The 15,120-nt window shown below is 37.4% G+C and overlaps 1 protein-coding gene across 1 annotated transcript in view; it reads right to left on the bottom strand.

Moving 5' to 3' along the window:
• Positions 1-2,472: 2,472 nt before the first annotated feature.
• The window catches only part of DYNLT5 (dynein light chain Tctex-type family member 5), a 30,302-nt gene continuing 17,654 nt past the window's right edge, over positions 2,473-15,120 (bottom strand). Inside the window, exons 3-5 of the mRNA XM_002750929.6 lie at positions 10,792-10,883; positions 4,718-4,842; positions 2,473-3,888 (exon numbers count right to left, since the gene is read on the bottom strand). Coding sequence (XP_002750975.2) covers positions 3,685-3,888; positions 4,718-4,842; positions 10,792-10,883 — 421 coding nt within the window. The 3' untranslated portion in view covers positions 2,473-3,684. The remainder of the gene's footprint in view (positions 3,889-4,717; positions 4,843-10,791; positions 10,884-15,120) is intronic.

The following is a 15,120-nucleotide window of genomic DNA, read 5'->3' as shown; positions in this document are numbered from 1 at the left end:
TTATTTTTGTTAATAGGTCTATTGAACTAGTGACCCATACTGAAACATTCAACTTCAGTCATAAGACCTACTGTATTGAGAGCTTTCTTTCATATATATATATATATATTTCTTTTCTTATATATATATATTTTTTGTTGCACTTTAGGTTCTGGGGTACATATGCAGAACATGCAGGATTGTTGGTTAGGTACATACATGGCAATGTGGTTTGCTGCCTCCATCCCCCCATCATCTATATCTGGCATTTCTCCCCATGTTATCCCTCCCCAACCTCCCTACCCCCTGCTGTCCCTACCCTATTCCCAACCAACAGACCCCAGTGCGTGATGCTCTCCTCCCTGCATCCATGTGTTCTCATTGTTCAACACCTGCTTATGAGTGAGAATACGCAGTGTTTGATTTTTTGTTCTTATGTCAGTTTGCTGAGATCAGGAATTATGACATTAAGAGTTTAGCAAACATATTAATTTAATTCTCACCAAAACCCTATGAGGTAGGTACCAGTATTATCATTCCTTTACAATGAAGAAGCTGTGGCATAGTGAGATTAGTAATTTGCTTGAGGTCACCTAACTTGTGCCCAGGACAGCAGGACTCAGACCTAAGTTTGCAAACGTCCAGAGCTCGAAACTTTCAACTGTCTTTTCACATTGCTTTAGAGTCTCTTCTGACTCCTCCTTCCCTGGCTTATTCTTGTAGGCCTTGCCCCCTACAGCGTCTCATACAACCATCCTCTCCTTGACATTTCAAATTCCACTGCCTCATCCAGCTTCTATTACCTTTCACCTCCCCCAGTGAGTCTTCCTGATCTTTTCCAACATATTCATCTTCTTAGAGCGTCACCTCATTTACAGTGTTAGTCAAATTAAAAACCTTTGATGACTACTCATTTTCTTACCCAGACATTCACAATATATCCTTCTAATCTTAATTCTAACCACTTATCTTCATGAACACTGTGTTTTACCCAGTCTAGACTTCCTGTACTCTTCTGCCTGTTGGAATTCTACTTTCTCCTTCACAGTCTAGATTAAATTTTCCTTCTTTTCATGAAGGCTTCCACGATTCTGTTAATTGGATAAAGATATTCTGGATTTTTCTTATGACAATATATTTGAGCTTATACTGTGGTCACTTGTGTACTTCTTTTTTCATACCTATAGCATCCTAGTTCCTCAGGGGTTGAACTGTATTTGCTTTATCTCTGTAACTGGGAGTTGTGTAGCACAGTGCAATGCACATGATGGTTACTTTAAAGGTAAAAATAATTTTTATTGCTAGACACTGTCAAGTTATGTGGTCCATGTCCTCAATATGTCTTCAATCTATTAATAGTAGGGAAACAAAACTAAAATCAAAAGTGAGCTAGAGAAAAATCAAGAGCTCGACCATGAGAATGATTAGAGAAGGGAGAGAGCAGGAGGCAAGCAATGAATAGAGAAGGACCAAGAGAAAAAGTGAGACCTGAATGAGTGAAGAAAGTTGCTTGAGTGGGAGATAGGTGCCCCTAGGAGGAAAGCATGAATGAAGGCTCTGGGGCAGAGGTGGGTGTGGCTGGTCTGGGAAGAAGGATGGCACTTTAGGAGAGGAAAAAATAGCAGGGAAATTGAGGGTGTTTCAAAGTAAAATAATTCCTTCAAATTTATAGCATAACTTCTTTAAAAATTTCTTATGGTAAGGTTCTGTGTGATGACTAGATTCTCCCAAGTTACTTGCAATGAGTTAGTTTTTTACTATGTATTCCTATGGTGCTATGTAATTGCTAGAATTCATCATTGAGTATCTGAATTACAGTGCATGGCAATATGCTGGCAAACTGCTTTCTTTTTTGTTTTTTGACTGCCATTATCATATTTATTTATTTAAAGACAGGGTTTCACCATGTTGGTCAGGCTGGTCTTGAACTCCCGACCTCAGGTGATCCACCCGCCTTGGCCTCCAAAGTGCTTGGATTACAGGTGTGAGCCACCACGCCCAGCCATCTTTTATAGTTTTGATTCCCAGCACTGCTTGGGGTAGATGGTAAGATATTATCTCATGAATTAGAATTTAGAACTCTAAAACAAAGTCCTTGTTACAATAGAATTTCTATATGTTAAAGAAGTTTCTTCACTTTGATTTATTCATACAAAATTTTTATATGAACGCCCGTTGTTGTTCCAAGAAGGGAGATGTTCACAAATGCGTAATGAAAAAAGGAAGCTAATTTATTTTTTATACTTGTAATCTAACCCAGATTTAAAACTGGCCTAGGAGATTGACAAATATTGGTTGTGATAAATCATGATATAGATATATTTCCACTAATGCACTAACAGGAAAAAAGTAATAAAAATTGACAAATTAATTTTGAATAATCAAAAGGAATAATCTGGCTATAAAAGCCAGAAAACAGCAGTAGGAAACGGATTTTAAAAATATCCATTTTTTACTACATTTCATTTTGGGGAAAAGTAAGACACCAAAACATTTGAAAATTAAAGCATTTACTGGGCTTCCATTCGCTAAACTCTTTTTGACGTGACAAATCATTTTTTTAAGACTACAGCTTTGCTAATTTTCTCCACATGTGTACAGTTCGTCTTTGACCTTTAACAAATGTCCTTTAGGCAGTCCACTTACCCTCCAAGAACAACGCCACAGCATTTTACTTGCACACAAAGACTTGAAAGCTTCATAAAAATAAATGATCCGTGGCACAAGATACATTAACCAGCAGAATAATAAGCTATTTCAGCCCTGTAAATTTTAGTGCCCATCTATTCAAAACCTCACTGGGTCACTTTAGTATTAAATTCATAGGAGTAAAATGGTAAATGCACATGCTTTATTTGTTAAGGTGCCAGCTATATATTTGGAGAAAAAGTTTATTAGCCTAGGATATTTAAAAGCAATGTCTCTCTCCAATAAATGATTTTATGTGTTACAGACACATTTAGTATTAAGTATCATGTATATTTAATATCACAATGTCTACTTCAGTGCCCCAAAAAGCCTTTGTTCACTTTATAGTTTCCATTACTGGAGAGCCAGCATTCAGTTCTCCCACAGTTGTGTAAAGTGCAGGCAAGCCACAAGAGCTTCTAGTTTTAGCTTGCAGCCCGTGGGACCACAAAACTTGTTATGAAGCCATTAATTCTACCTCAGCAGTTTCAACTGTCAGGTACAGGTAACAATAATTGCACTTAATGAATGCTGCTCAATCTATTAAGTCTAAAATGAAAACCAGTACTCTTTTCTATGCAGCACTGAGGCATATTATTTAATCATCTGTGTATACCATGTTGAATATTCTACTGCCATTTATTGGTCAGGGTATATAGCCATAGTTTTTCTAAAGCTTCTCTTTATTAAAAAACAATGCAGGAAATTGTAACTCTCTAATTAAAGAATAATTAAAATAATTAGTACCAAAACAAATATTTAATAAGAATCTGTATCCATGGAAAACAATCCAGCAAAACCAAGACCAAGTTTCTGCTTTAGATAAACAAGATTCTTTCTGTGCTTCCCTCTTCTTCCCAAATCTTTACTAGAATATGAAAAAATTCAAAACCTTCCAGTTGGTTGAAATATCAGTGTTGTTTCTTTCTTAAAGTTTTTGGCAGTAAAACTTCTGTGTACAGCCATACCGCTCGCCTCATGATTTTCAAAGGTAAGAACTAGATTTCTTATTTTCAGTCACTCAAGGTAGACTGCATAGACATTTGCAAGAGCGAAGAGGGAAGAATTTCTGAAAGCATAAGATGAAAAGTTATCACTTTTAGGATCCCAGAGGCATCTGCTTCCAATAAGTATGCTCTGCCTGTTCAGTTGTCCAATGTGAACAATCACAATTAGCTTATATCGTGGGATCATCAAGTCCTTGACCTGGGCTTTAATAACCTAGAAATTTAAAAAAAGGGAGAGTCTTCATTTAGCTACATTGAAACTCAAAAGTATTAACCTTTGTTATAAATGTAGGGGATTTAAATTAATAGCATGATGCATTATAGACAGTTTGAGTAATCGTTGTAGAACCATAACTGTGATTCCTTTCAAGCATGGTCCTCTTGAGATAGAACCTTCAGGTACAAAATTATAACACCAGCAATAAATCTACCTCTTCTTCTAAGACACATGAAATAATTATAATCCAGAACACAGAATTTAGTAAATTACATTCTTTGAAAAATTTCGTTAAGATGGCTTCCCATCACAGAATGTTGGCACTGGAGTTACACTGTCTTGTTCATGTCTAATTAAGGAAGCATTTGGAGTCTCCTGTAATATAACTAATCATTAATGTTTATTAAAACGTTTGTTATAAAAAAGAAAGTAGAGAAAACCTTGATGAAGTGCCAGCCCTGGGGTTGGTAAAAATAGAAACGTGCTTAAAGACCACAATGTCTGTTTTTGATGGCACTCAAATAAGCTGCCTTAGTGAAGAGAAAATAATCATTAAAATGTTACATCTTTTGCAATAAAGAATTTTATAAATGGGGCAGTTTTACACACTTTTACATAATGCATGCAAATGATGCACATGATTGTTTTAGACAAAGGCTATATATACACACACACACACTCAAATACATAGAATATGACCTAATTATAAATATACATTTTAACTTTTTCTGCAAATTAATTCCCCTCTTCAAAAAGTAGAGGGTTTATTGTGCTTTCAGCAGATATTCTAGCTATTATTAACACTGTGGGCAAATCACACATGTACCTCAGAAATGGTTTTAGTCATCTGTCTACAGAGCTCTGGTTCATATTCTTCTACTTGTAGATAGCTGGTTAACACATCTTTCAAAATATGATTGACCGTGACCACAGGAAAATGCTTGGGAGGACCTGAAAATATACATCAAATTTCTTTCTAAAAAATAATTTCAGATCACACACACCCACCCATCCCACCGGATAATCAAAAGAGTATTGAAACATGGAGGGATTTAATCTTCTGGGTGGCCTTAATTAGGTTTCCTGTTAGGTGCTCTGGGAGAAGACAAGAAGACAATAGTTTCATACACTTACCCAACTACCTCAAAAGTGTGTTCAATACTGCTGGGGTTTGACATTGAAAGCCTCTTCCTTCCCAGGATCCATTGTTAGGGACATACTTCAAAGTCTCAACAGCTTTCTAACTGGCTCTTCACCTCTTATATCTCCCCATCCAATCTTAAGATCTGTCAGCAGATCTTAAGTGACATTCCTTTTAGCCAGGTCTAAGGTGTGGTTCCTTGTGGCCTCCTCTCCCGCTACCACAGTGCCCCACTTGTGGACTGCTCCAGCCTCACAGGCTCCATCTGTCTTTACTCTTGCTGTTTAGTTTTCAAATGGAATACTTTTTCCCCATCTTGTTCATCTGAGAAACAGCCACTCATGTTTCAAGGTCGTCTCAAATGTCTTCTACTCCAGGTAGTCCTCTACCTCCTCTCAGGAAAAAATGTCCTCCTTTGGGACAATGTCTCCTCCTTTCCCCCTCCTTTCCTTGCGATGGGTCCCCACTGCCATCTGGCTCCTAATCTATTTGATATTGGCTAAAGCATACCTGCATTTCCAGTGACATGGTAAGCAAGCTCGGATTTTATCCTCCTCATAGTCTAACACAATGCTAAAGGCATAAGAAATTTTTAATGTATGATTTCTGAATTTAAAAAGAATTTAAAATTTTACAGATAATAATCATTACATATGATGTATGATTGTATACTGTATACATATATAATAATGAATGCTTTTTATTAAGCTTTTGCTTCATGTCAGGCAGTGAGATAAGCACTTCATATTTATTACCTTATACGGATAGATCTCTGAGGTGAATCTCACTGTTATCTCCACTTGGCAGGTAGGGAAACAGAGATTTAAATACATTGAGTAACCTGCCCAGAATCACACACACAGGCAGAGCTGGGCCGCACACCCAGGTTTATCTGATGCTACAGCTTATATTCTCAACCACATTTCATCCACGTCAGAGCAGAAGCTTCAGATGAATCTTCTTTATTCTGCATCCCAGGAATATCAGCCATATCATTTCTTTGGTCATACCTAATGTCACTGTACAACATGCACATGTGCCCAGGGCCTGGCATGCAGAGGCTCAATCACTATTTGAGGAATTGATAAAGATGAAGGCATGAGATCAAGAATTCTATTCAATTCTCTTTTAATGGTTATCAATATCTATTAATAAGAATTTGTTTGGGATGACTGTATATATCAAGGTCAAAGGAAACATATGGTGCCCTCAAATTAAAATAATTCCAGGAGGAAGTTCTGATTGGGATGGAGAAAATCACAAGGGATAGTGCAGTGTCCCTCGGCCAGTGAAAGTAAGGTTGTCAGCCTGTCTCCCACCCCCAGACTGGGGAATAGAGGAAGAACTTTTAATAGATCCCAAAAGGGTCATGTGGAGAGGGGTCCCTTGGGATTAGCTTCTGTCCTTTGGTTGAGGAATGTAACCAGGCTGTGATGAACCCACAGGCAGGAGTCAGGGAAAAAAACAGTTCCCCCTCACACTCCTCTCTCCCTCTGCTGCTCTGCTGAGGTTTCCCACTGGCTGTACTTAACCTGAAGGTTACAGCCTCTGACTGCAGTTCAGTTAGGTGAGCCTCTTGAGGTTCTAGAAATGGTATTTTTATTTTGATGATAACATAGAAATTGTTGAATTCCATTTAAATTGTGGCAGGGTGGGGGTGGGGAATGAATCTGGGTAGGTAAAGTAGTTCTTAACCATCTCCCATCACCTCCTGCGAGCCCAAGCCCAGGGCATGGTTGATTGACCCAGGGGTGACAATGCCCTGGGCCAGGACAATGAGAGTCTTTTCTTGGAATTCTTGTTTTAAACTGCAAGTAGGAAAAAAATAAATCAGCCTTTTTCTGGTGGCAAAAGTTACCACGTGACTCTTAGGACCTGCTGGAGGTCATGTTTTTCATGGTGGAAAGGAGGCCAGGCCACCAAAAGAGAAGGAAGTACACACAGATTAGTGCTGGAAAGAGGGTCCTGGTGGCACTTGAACCTGCTTCTAGTAGTTCACATTGTACAATGCTACCAATGTCCTTTTCACACTTTGCTTAGATTAATAAAAAGTCATTAACCAGATTCTGTTTTGAAAATATTTTGAAATATGGTAATGAACTATTCTTTTCTTACTTCTTTGTTACCTTTCCCCTAAACATCCAGAATTATCCATCAATGTTCAGCTTCTGATTTCTGTAATAAGCTCCTACAACTACTTTCAGAGTCAACTGGCGTGAATGGCAAAGCTTTTCTTCTCTTTTGAGATTTTTGTTTTTTCCTTAGGAGAAAAAATATGTTTTAGAAATCAAAAAGCAAAGACCTGAAGAATCAGGACAAAAAAAAAAAAAAACAGATTTAACAGAGGATAGATAAAGATAAGGTTACCTAATGTATGTGCCCCTCCACTACCCCAAATTAGGGTAATAATAAGAATTACAACATACATTTTTGTTAGAATTAAATGACACAATGTATTGGATATGTTTAGAGCAGTGCTTGCCCACAATAAGACACTCCTTAGATATGTGATCTTATTAGTGTTATTGCTGTTATTGTAGTTATTGCATGCTGAAGGAGGAAATTCAATTTGCCTTGCTGAGAAGGTAGAAAGATGGAAGAGGACGTAAGTAGGGAGCCAGTGAGGCCTGCAGGGTTGGGAAGGACCCCATTGGGTAGTACAAAATCAATGCTGAGATTGACAGGGTCTGTCTAAGAAAACCTGACATACAGGCAGGGCCCTCTGAGCACTTCATTGAAGCTAAACTCATATGATCGCTCTCTTTCTCTATCAATACTTTGGATCTACTTTCTATTGTGCTGGCTTCATTCTCAAGGCAGGCTATCTTGATGTGGTAGCAAATATGGCCACCAATAGTTCTAGTCTGGCCTGGTCCTCACAATCCATGTTTATAAACAGCCAGGTGCTACTTTAATCATAGTTCCAGAAGAAGTCTTATGGAAAGCTTATTCCATAATTAATATGAAGTTACAGTGAATATCATGGAGGGCTTTATTCTTAGTGATCTATAGTAAGGTCCTACGGTCAGTCATTTTCAGGAGCAGTAACATGATGAATGGAGAGATTTAAACATATTATTTCATTTGAGTCCCACAGCATCCCCATGATATATAAACTATTAGCCCTACTTACAAGTGAAGCCACTGAGATTCAATGATGCTAAATACCTTGCTCAAACATCCTTTACCTAGGAATTAGTAAATTTAGTATTCAAATTCAGATATGACAGATGCCACAGCTTGCATTTTCTTCTATACTCCTTTTAGTATATAATGAGAAATATGTAAATGGTATTTTATTATAAGAAACTTAGTTTCCTTTTCTATTCCCTTTTCTCTCTTGTAAATTATACTCATGTTTCATCTCACTTTTTATAGCTGTAGTTACACAAATGCTCTCATCTAAGATGTGTTTAGATGATGCAAACGTTATTGAACAGAATGAAAAATTAATTAAACACAATAGTGGTGGTGATTGGCTGCTATTTTTCTCTCTGTTTCTGGCCACTATTACATTGTAAAGATATGATAAATTCTTTACCAAAGGCCCACTGATATACTTTGGATATTTGTCCCCTTGAAATCTCATATTGAAATGTGATCCCCAGTGTTGGAGGTGGGGCCTGGTGAGAGGTGTTGGGGCCATGGGGGTGGATCCCTCATGAATGGCTTGGTGCTGTCCCAGTGGTAATTACTGAGTTCTTGATCTGTAGTTCTCCCTCTGTTAGTTCATATGAGAGCTGAGTGTTTAAAAGAGCCTGGCATCTCTCTTGTTCTCTGTCTTGCCATATGACATGCCAAATCTCCTTCCCTTCTGCCATGCCTAAAAACTTACTGAGGTCTTACCAGAAGCAGATATTGGCACCAAGCTTCCTGTACAGGCTCTAGAACCATAAGCCAAATAAACCTCTTTTCTTTATAAATTACCAATCTCAGGGAGCACTTCTTTACAGCAATGCAAAATGGATTAATATACCCACAAAGAACCTTTCATTTGTGAAATAAACCCAGAAACAAGTAGAAGTGGAAATACAGTATTAAGCATTAATAAAATGGCTGGATGAATACTTTAAAAGTGAATTGTCAAGCATAAAATACTTTAATTATATAAAAATTCACAGAGTATTGTAATAAAATATGGATATATTTTATCCATACTAAGCTTTTTCTAGAATTACTTTTTTTCATAAACAATTTATTAATTTAGAAAAAAACGTGATTCATAAACTCAGTTGAAGGAATTTGGTTGAAATGTCACTGCCAATATTAAACGTCATCTTTCAAGACAGAGCCATCTTGAAATTACTTTTCTAATGTGATTCATACTCAGTACTTCTAAAACTGATAAGATGCTTTATTTTGTTTATTTGAGAAAACAAGTTGCAAAAAATGTCCTTATGAAGAAACACAGGGATTCACATTCTACCTGCCTTACCTTGTTGAAATCTTATTCAAACCCTTTCAGCATGCACAGCTCAAAGTAATGGACACCCTATGGCTAAGAACTTTTAGTTGCAAGTGAGGGAAAATCTGACCCAAACTTAACTTGCCTAACTGAAAAGTTTAAGGGTAGCCAACTGGATTTAGGACTCAAATGATGACATCAGGATTCTGTTGTTCTCTCTGTTTCAAGTCAGGGCAAGATGGCAGATGCTGCCATAACCCCTACATTCGTTCAGGTTTCAGGGCTTTATGTTCTGCAACAGTCCAAACAATATTTCCTGAATTTAATCTTGGAAGCTTTGAATGGATGGACCGTGGTTACATGCCATCCTAGAATTAGTCACTGCTCTATCTATAAAGCCAGTGCCAGCTTCAGCAGAATGTTGGGATCAAAAATGATGATAATGGTGGAATTCCAAGGCAATTTAGTAGGGTTACCAGAGAGGTATAAAAGCATATTGAATGGCAGGAATATTAGCAGTCCACAACAGGCACTGTGAAAATACCAGTAGATTGGCTAATTATGGAGCCATGTAATCCATGTAGTCTTGGGGATTACGTAGAAAACCAGATACAAGGCCAAAGGGGACATGCTGATGGTCTATAATTTTCTTGGGGTTAACTGGGCACAGATGGAATCGTGTTGGCCCACAGAGTCTTCCTTTGCCCCTTGGTAAATCTCTGTGGAACTTCTATATAGCAGTAATTATATATGAATTCAGATAATAGTGGGCAGGTATACGTTTAGAGAAAACCAGTGGGTCTATGAGGAAACATGGATGGGAAAAGATATTTGCCATGGTCTCCACCTGGGATTATAGAGGCAGGTGCAAAGATCTTTGTTTTCAAAGACTGAAAACCTCAGTGGTAATGGATAAACATCTCTGTTAACAGGGGACTATGAGTCATTTGCCTTTGCTCTGAGGTTTTCTTCCCCCACTTTATTAACAACACTGACTGGTTTTGTTGGATAAAACATCAATACTTATCTCTTTCATTTCAATCATATCTCTCTATCGATGTACCAGAAATACTCAGTGAATTTATTAAGTCAGTAGTATACTGTATACATCAGTCAGTGCCACCCAGTGAATTGCTTAGCATTTGGGAAACACTGGTAAAGAAATGTAAGACAGCAGGTGTTGCTACCTTTTTGCTGAGGAAGAAACTAAAGCAGCATCAAATCACTCAAGTAATTAAAGTCCCTTATATTGTGCTAGAATTGAAGATAATGCCAGATTATCAAATATCATTTTTACGAACACCAGTCACCAAATCAGAAGTTTAAAATAGGGGTAAGAGATAAAAGAACACACCCAACTGATAGGTGTTTTCCATCCGAACTGTAAGGCGAGAGATATCATCACGCTGGCTGGGTTCATCCATATAAGACACAGTACTCATAGAGCTAAAAACAGGGAGAAAATAAATTTTCATCATTATTATAACAATAATAGCAAAATACAATATTGCTTTAAGCTACAATGTTACAAAGAAAGTTTTCTCAGAAAATTTCAAGTAAGTCCTATGTAAATATCCCAGTGACATACTAAAAGGCTAAAACATTTTAGAGATGGAAATATTAAGATGCAGAGGAGTTGTTTGGAGCAGGTCTCAATGTGGTGGCTGAAGCCCAGGGCAGTTACCCAGATCATCGGATTATCCAGAAAGTGATCCTGGGTTGACATATGTGTATGGGGTAACAGTACATACTTCAAAATCCATTGCCAATCGCGTCTCCACCACTGAGAAAAAGGCTCTCCTCAAAGTAGACAAAGCTCACAAACAGGGGTCATACGAGAAAGCTTAAAATGTTGGAAAACAACTCTGTATATACGTGGGGTATTATAAAGAGTTCACTATTATATGTAGTTCACAAAATCCCTTTAGCATAAAAAAAAAAAGAAAAATGAGAGACTTGTCTATGTGGTAAAGGAAACCACAATTCACCAAAACTATCACAAATTAATAAGCATCAGTTACCCTTTTCAACATTAAAAAAGGGTTTTGGTTTCATTATCAAGGCAATATGAGTTTATCCCGGTGTTAAACAGGAGACCCATGCGAAGAGGAGCTCCCAGTGCCTCTCCAGCACTACTTAATTCAATTTAGTTTAGAGGAAATTCAGCTGTTACTAATGACAGTCTCAGATGCTGCACCCTCAATTTTCTCCATCTGTGAAAATGAACGTTAAGACAGATGTCATTTCAAAGGGGAGGCTAAATAGCGTGCGTGCGTGTGTGTGTGTGTGTGTGTGTGTGTTCAGAGTGACCACCTTCTTCCTAAGCAGGCTATGTTTTTGCTTTAATTAAATAAAAAAGAGATACTTGCTCTTAATCTTTGGAGATATTTTTTTCTCTCCAAGGAATTTAATATACTTAGTTCTATGCTGTTAGGAATTAATGAACTTCTTGCAAATTGATATTTTAAGAAAATCACAGATACTCTATTTTTAAAAACCATTTAATGCAATACAACTTACATGATAAATTAGCAGCCCAAGAAAATGATGGGAGAAATTCTGGCTGTTTTTTTCATGATGGATTTCTGGATGAGTGACTTAGTCTTTATTCTTATAACACCTGCATTCCTTGATTTAATGCTGCCCTTTGAAATAGCAGCCAACCTGTTTGGCCACACTGGCTGCAGGTGTTGTGGATAATACCAAAGATGATCATTGCTGCTTAAATACTCGATGTTACATAAACCCTTTAATTCCAAGATAAGCCAGTCTGCCCCATTACTATATATGCTACTTTTAACTTTGTAAAACATTTCCCATAAATTATCTCATTTTACCTTCACAATACTCATTGAAGTAAGTAAAATATTCATTGTTCTACCCATTTCAGAGATAAAAGGAACAAGACAAAGGGCTTATTGTACATGTATAAAAGGGAGACAGATTTCAAATGTCCTGTTTACCTCTCAGTGACAAAGTCCCACATATGATTATAACTGACAGAATAAAGGTAGAGGCAATGACTACCTGAAATAATTAACCACTGCAATGAAAACTTGCTTGTGCAAACCTGCAGAAGGTATTCATGAAAACTCAGTTTCTTTTCTAGTGAACACCATATTAAAAATCCATGGAAAAGAAGAGGTGGTGCAAAACCCAAATTAGCTGGGTGAAAAGTCCAAGACAAAAAAACAAATAAGGATTTTTATAAACCGTCTTCAATATCAGTTACAAAAGACTGACAATCAGTGCACTTACTATTATTATCATTATGAAATTGCTAAGTGTCATAAGAGCAGCTTAAAAACCCCACTGGTTGAAGATTGGCATGCAAATAGAAAGTTTTGCAGGTTGATTTTTTTGAGTTATGAAGAAGAATTTGTTCAGTGCCCTTTTATTTCCACAGTCATCATGTAAACAGTACATGCTCATTTAAAAAAATTCAAAACATAGAAAAGCATAGAGAAGAAAGTAAAATTACACAAAAATTACCAACCCCAGTGTTTAACCCCTATTAACATTAAGAAAATCAGTTCAGACATTTGATTTTACATATAGGATCATATTATAAATGCTTTTTAAAAAAATTTAAAATGTATCATGAATAACTTTCCATGTCAACAAATGGCAAACAATACTTTAAATATCAAGCCAATACTTAATATATACACATTCTGGATTTCATTTAACTATTTATACTCTATGCCTTTTAGGGTGTTTCCAATATTCTACTATTATAAAGAAAATTACAACCAACATTGTGTCAGGGACTCCTATTTACTTTCTTTTTTTTTTTTGAGTCGGAGTTTCCCTCTTGTTACCCAGGCTGGAGTGCAATGGCACGATCTTGGCTCACCACAACCTCCGCCTCCTGGGTTCGGGCAATTCTCCTGCCACAGCCTCCTGAGTAGCTGGGATTACAGGCACGTGCCACCATGCCCAGCTAATTTTTTGTATTTTTAGTAGAGACGGGGTTTCACCATGTTGACCAGGATGGTCTCGATCTCTTGACCTCGTGATCCACCCTCCTCGGCCTCCCAAAGTGCTGGGATTACAGGCTTGAGCCACCGCGCCCGGCCTCCTATTTACTTTCTAATGTTGTTCTCTCCTTCTTCCTTAGTAATAGAATCCTACATTTGTAGGAATACTCCTGTGCAGACTAAAGACAAATTCTCAGTCTGTTTTTGTGCTATTGTGGCCTATGTGGCTTATGAGTTAATAAGAAATAAGTGGAACTGTTTTGTGAAAATTCTGAGCGGTACCTCTAAAGAAATAATGCAGCCTATAGGAGCCTGTTTTCACCCGTCTTGGTGACTGGAATGTGGATGTTCCAGTGCTCAGCACTATCTTGGGTCTTGAGATGACCTTGTGGATTACAGATAAGAAAGACAGAAGCCTCTGAACTTCCTCTCTCCAGACTTATTTTATGTAAGAGAAAAATAAATTTCAATTTTGTTTAAACTAATGTTTATTATTATAAGCAGCAGTCTAACTAATACAGAGTTTGCTACCTGGAAGTAGGATGCTACAAATAATCAATAAATTTAAAACTTGGGGGTGGCAGTGGTGGCTTACACCTGTAATCCCAGGATTATGGGAGGTCGAGTTGGGCAGATCACTTGAGGCCAGGAGTTCAAGACCTGACTAGGTAACATGGCAAAACCCCATCTTTACTAAAAATGTATTTAAAAAAAAGAATTAGCCAGGTGTGGTTGTGCGCACCTGAAATCCCAGGTACTTGGGAGGCTGAGGCACAAGAATGGCTTGAATCCAGGAGGTGGAGGATGCAATGAGCCAAGATCATGCCACTATACTCCAGCCTGGGCAACAGAGCAAGTCTCTGTCTCAAAAAACAAAACAAAACCCCCCAAAAACCCATAAAAATTGGAATTAGTTTTAGAAAGGAACTGGGGCTTTGAGGAGTAAATTTGCCATATTTTGCTGAAAATCTAGTAATTCTTTTTTGAAAAAAACGATTATTTTAGGTTAGGAGGTACATGTGAAGGTTTGTTACATGGGTGAACTCATGTCACAGGGGTTTGTTGTACAGATTATTTCATCATCCATATTAAGCCCAGTACCCAGTAGTTACCTTTTCTGCTCTGCTCCCTCCTCCCACCCTCAACCCACATGTAGGCCCCAGCGTTTGTTGTTCCCCTCTTTGTGTTCATGAATTCTTGTCATTTAGCTCCTGCAGGCTAGTGAAACCTGGAAATTCCTATCATGCAGAGAGAAAACATTTAGTCTATTGCTTTCTGTGCCTTAGAAGGCTGACTGTGTATCAAGTAAGACTATAATTTTCTGAAAAGCTGTAGGAAAAGTTTACTTTTTAAAACCTGTGTTTATGGTATTATAAAAATCTGAGATCTGATAGTTCCTACATTAGAATGAAATGGGTTAGAAAGAGAGAGAGAGAAAAAAAGGAGAAAAAATTGAATACAAAAAAGAAGATATTTAATCCTTGAGAAAAGACGAAAGGAAGAGAGAAAATATTTAAAATGCTTGCAGTACAGGCAAATAACATTAAACCAGAACATGGGCTTGGTATATTTTTAGAGATAAAACAGTTTCTATCTTTTAAAATTGGGGAATTGCCAATATCAGTTCAGAATGCTGGTTTAGAAAAACCTGGGCATATTTTCTCTTGATAAACAGATTCACTCACATTCTTTGAAATCTTTAA

The sequence above is a fragment of the Callithrix jacchus genome, chromosome 7, assembly GCF_049354715.1.
Source record: "Callithrix jacchus isolate 240 chromosome 7, calJac240_pri, whole genome shotgun sequence".
In the NCBI taxonomy this organism is placed as follows: domain Eukaryota; kingdom Metazoa; phylum Chordata; class Mammalia; order Primates; family Cebidae; genus Callithrix; species Callithrix jacchus.
The sequence above is the reverse complement of the archived record's forward strand: the minus strand, read 5'-3'. Positions and strand labels throughout refer to the sequence as shown.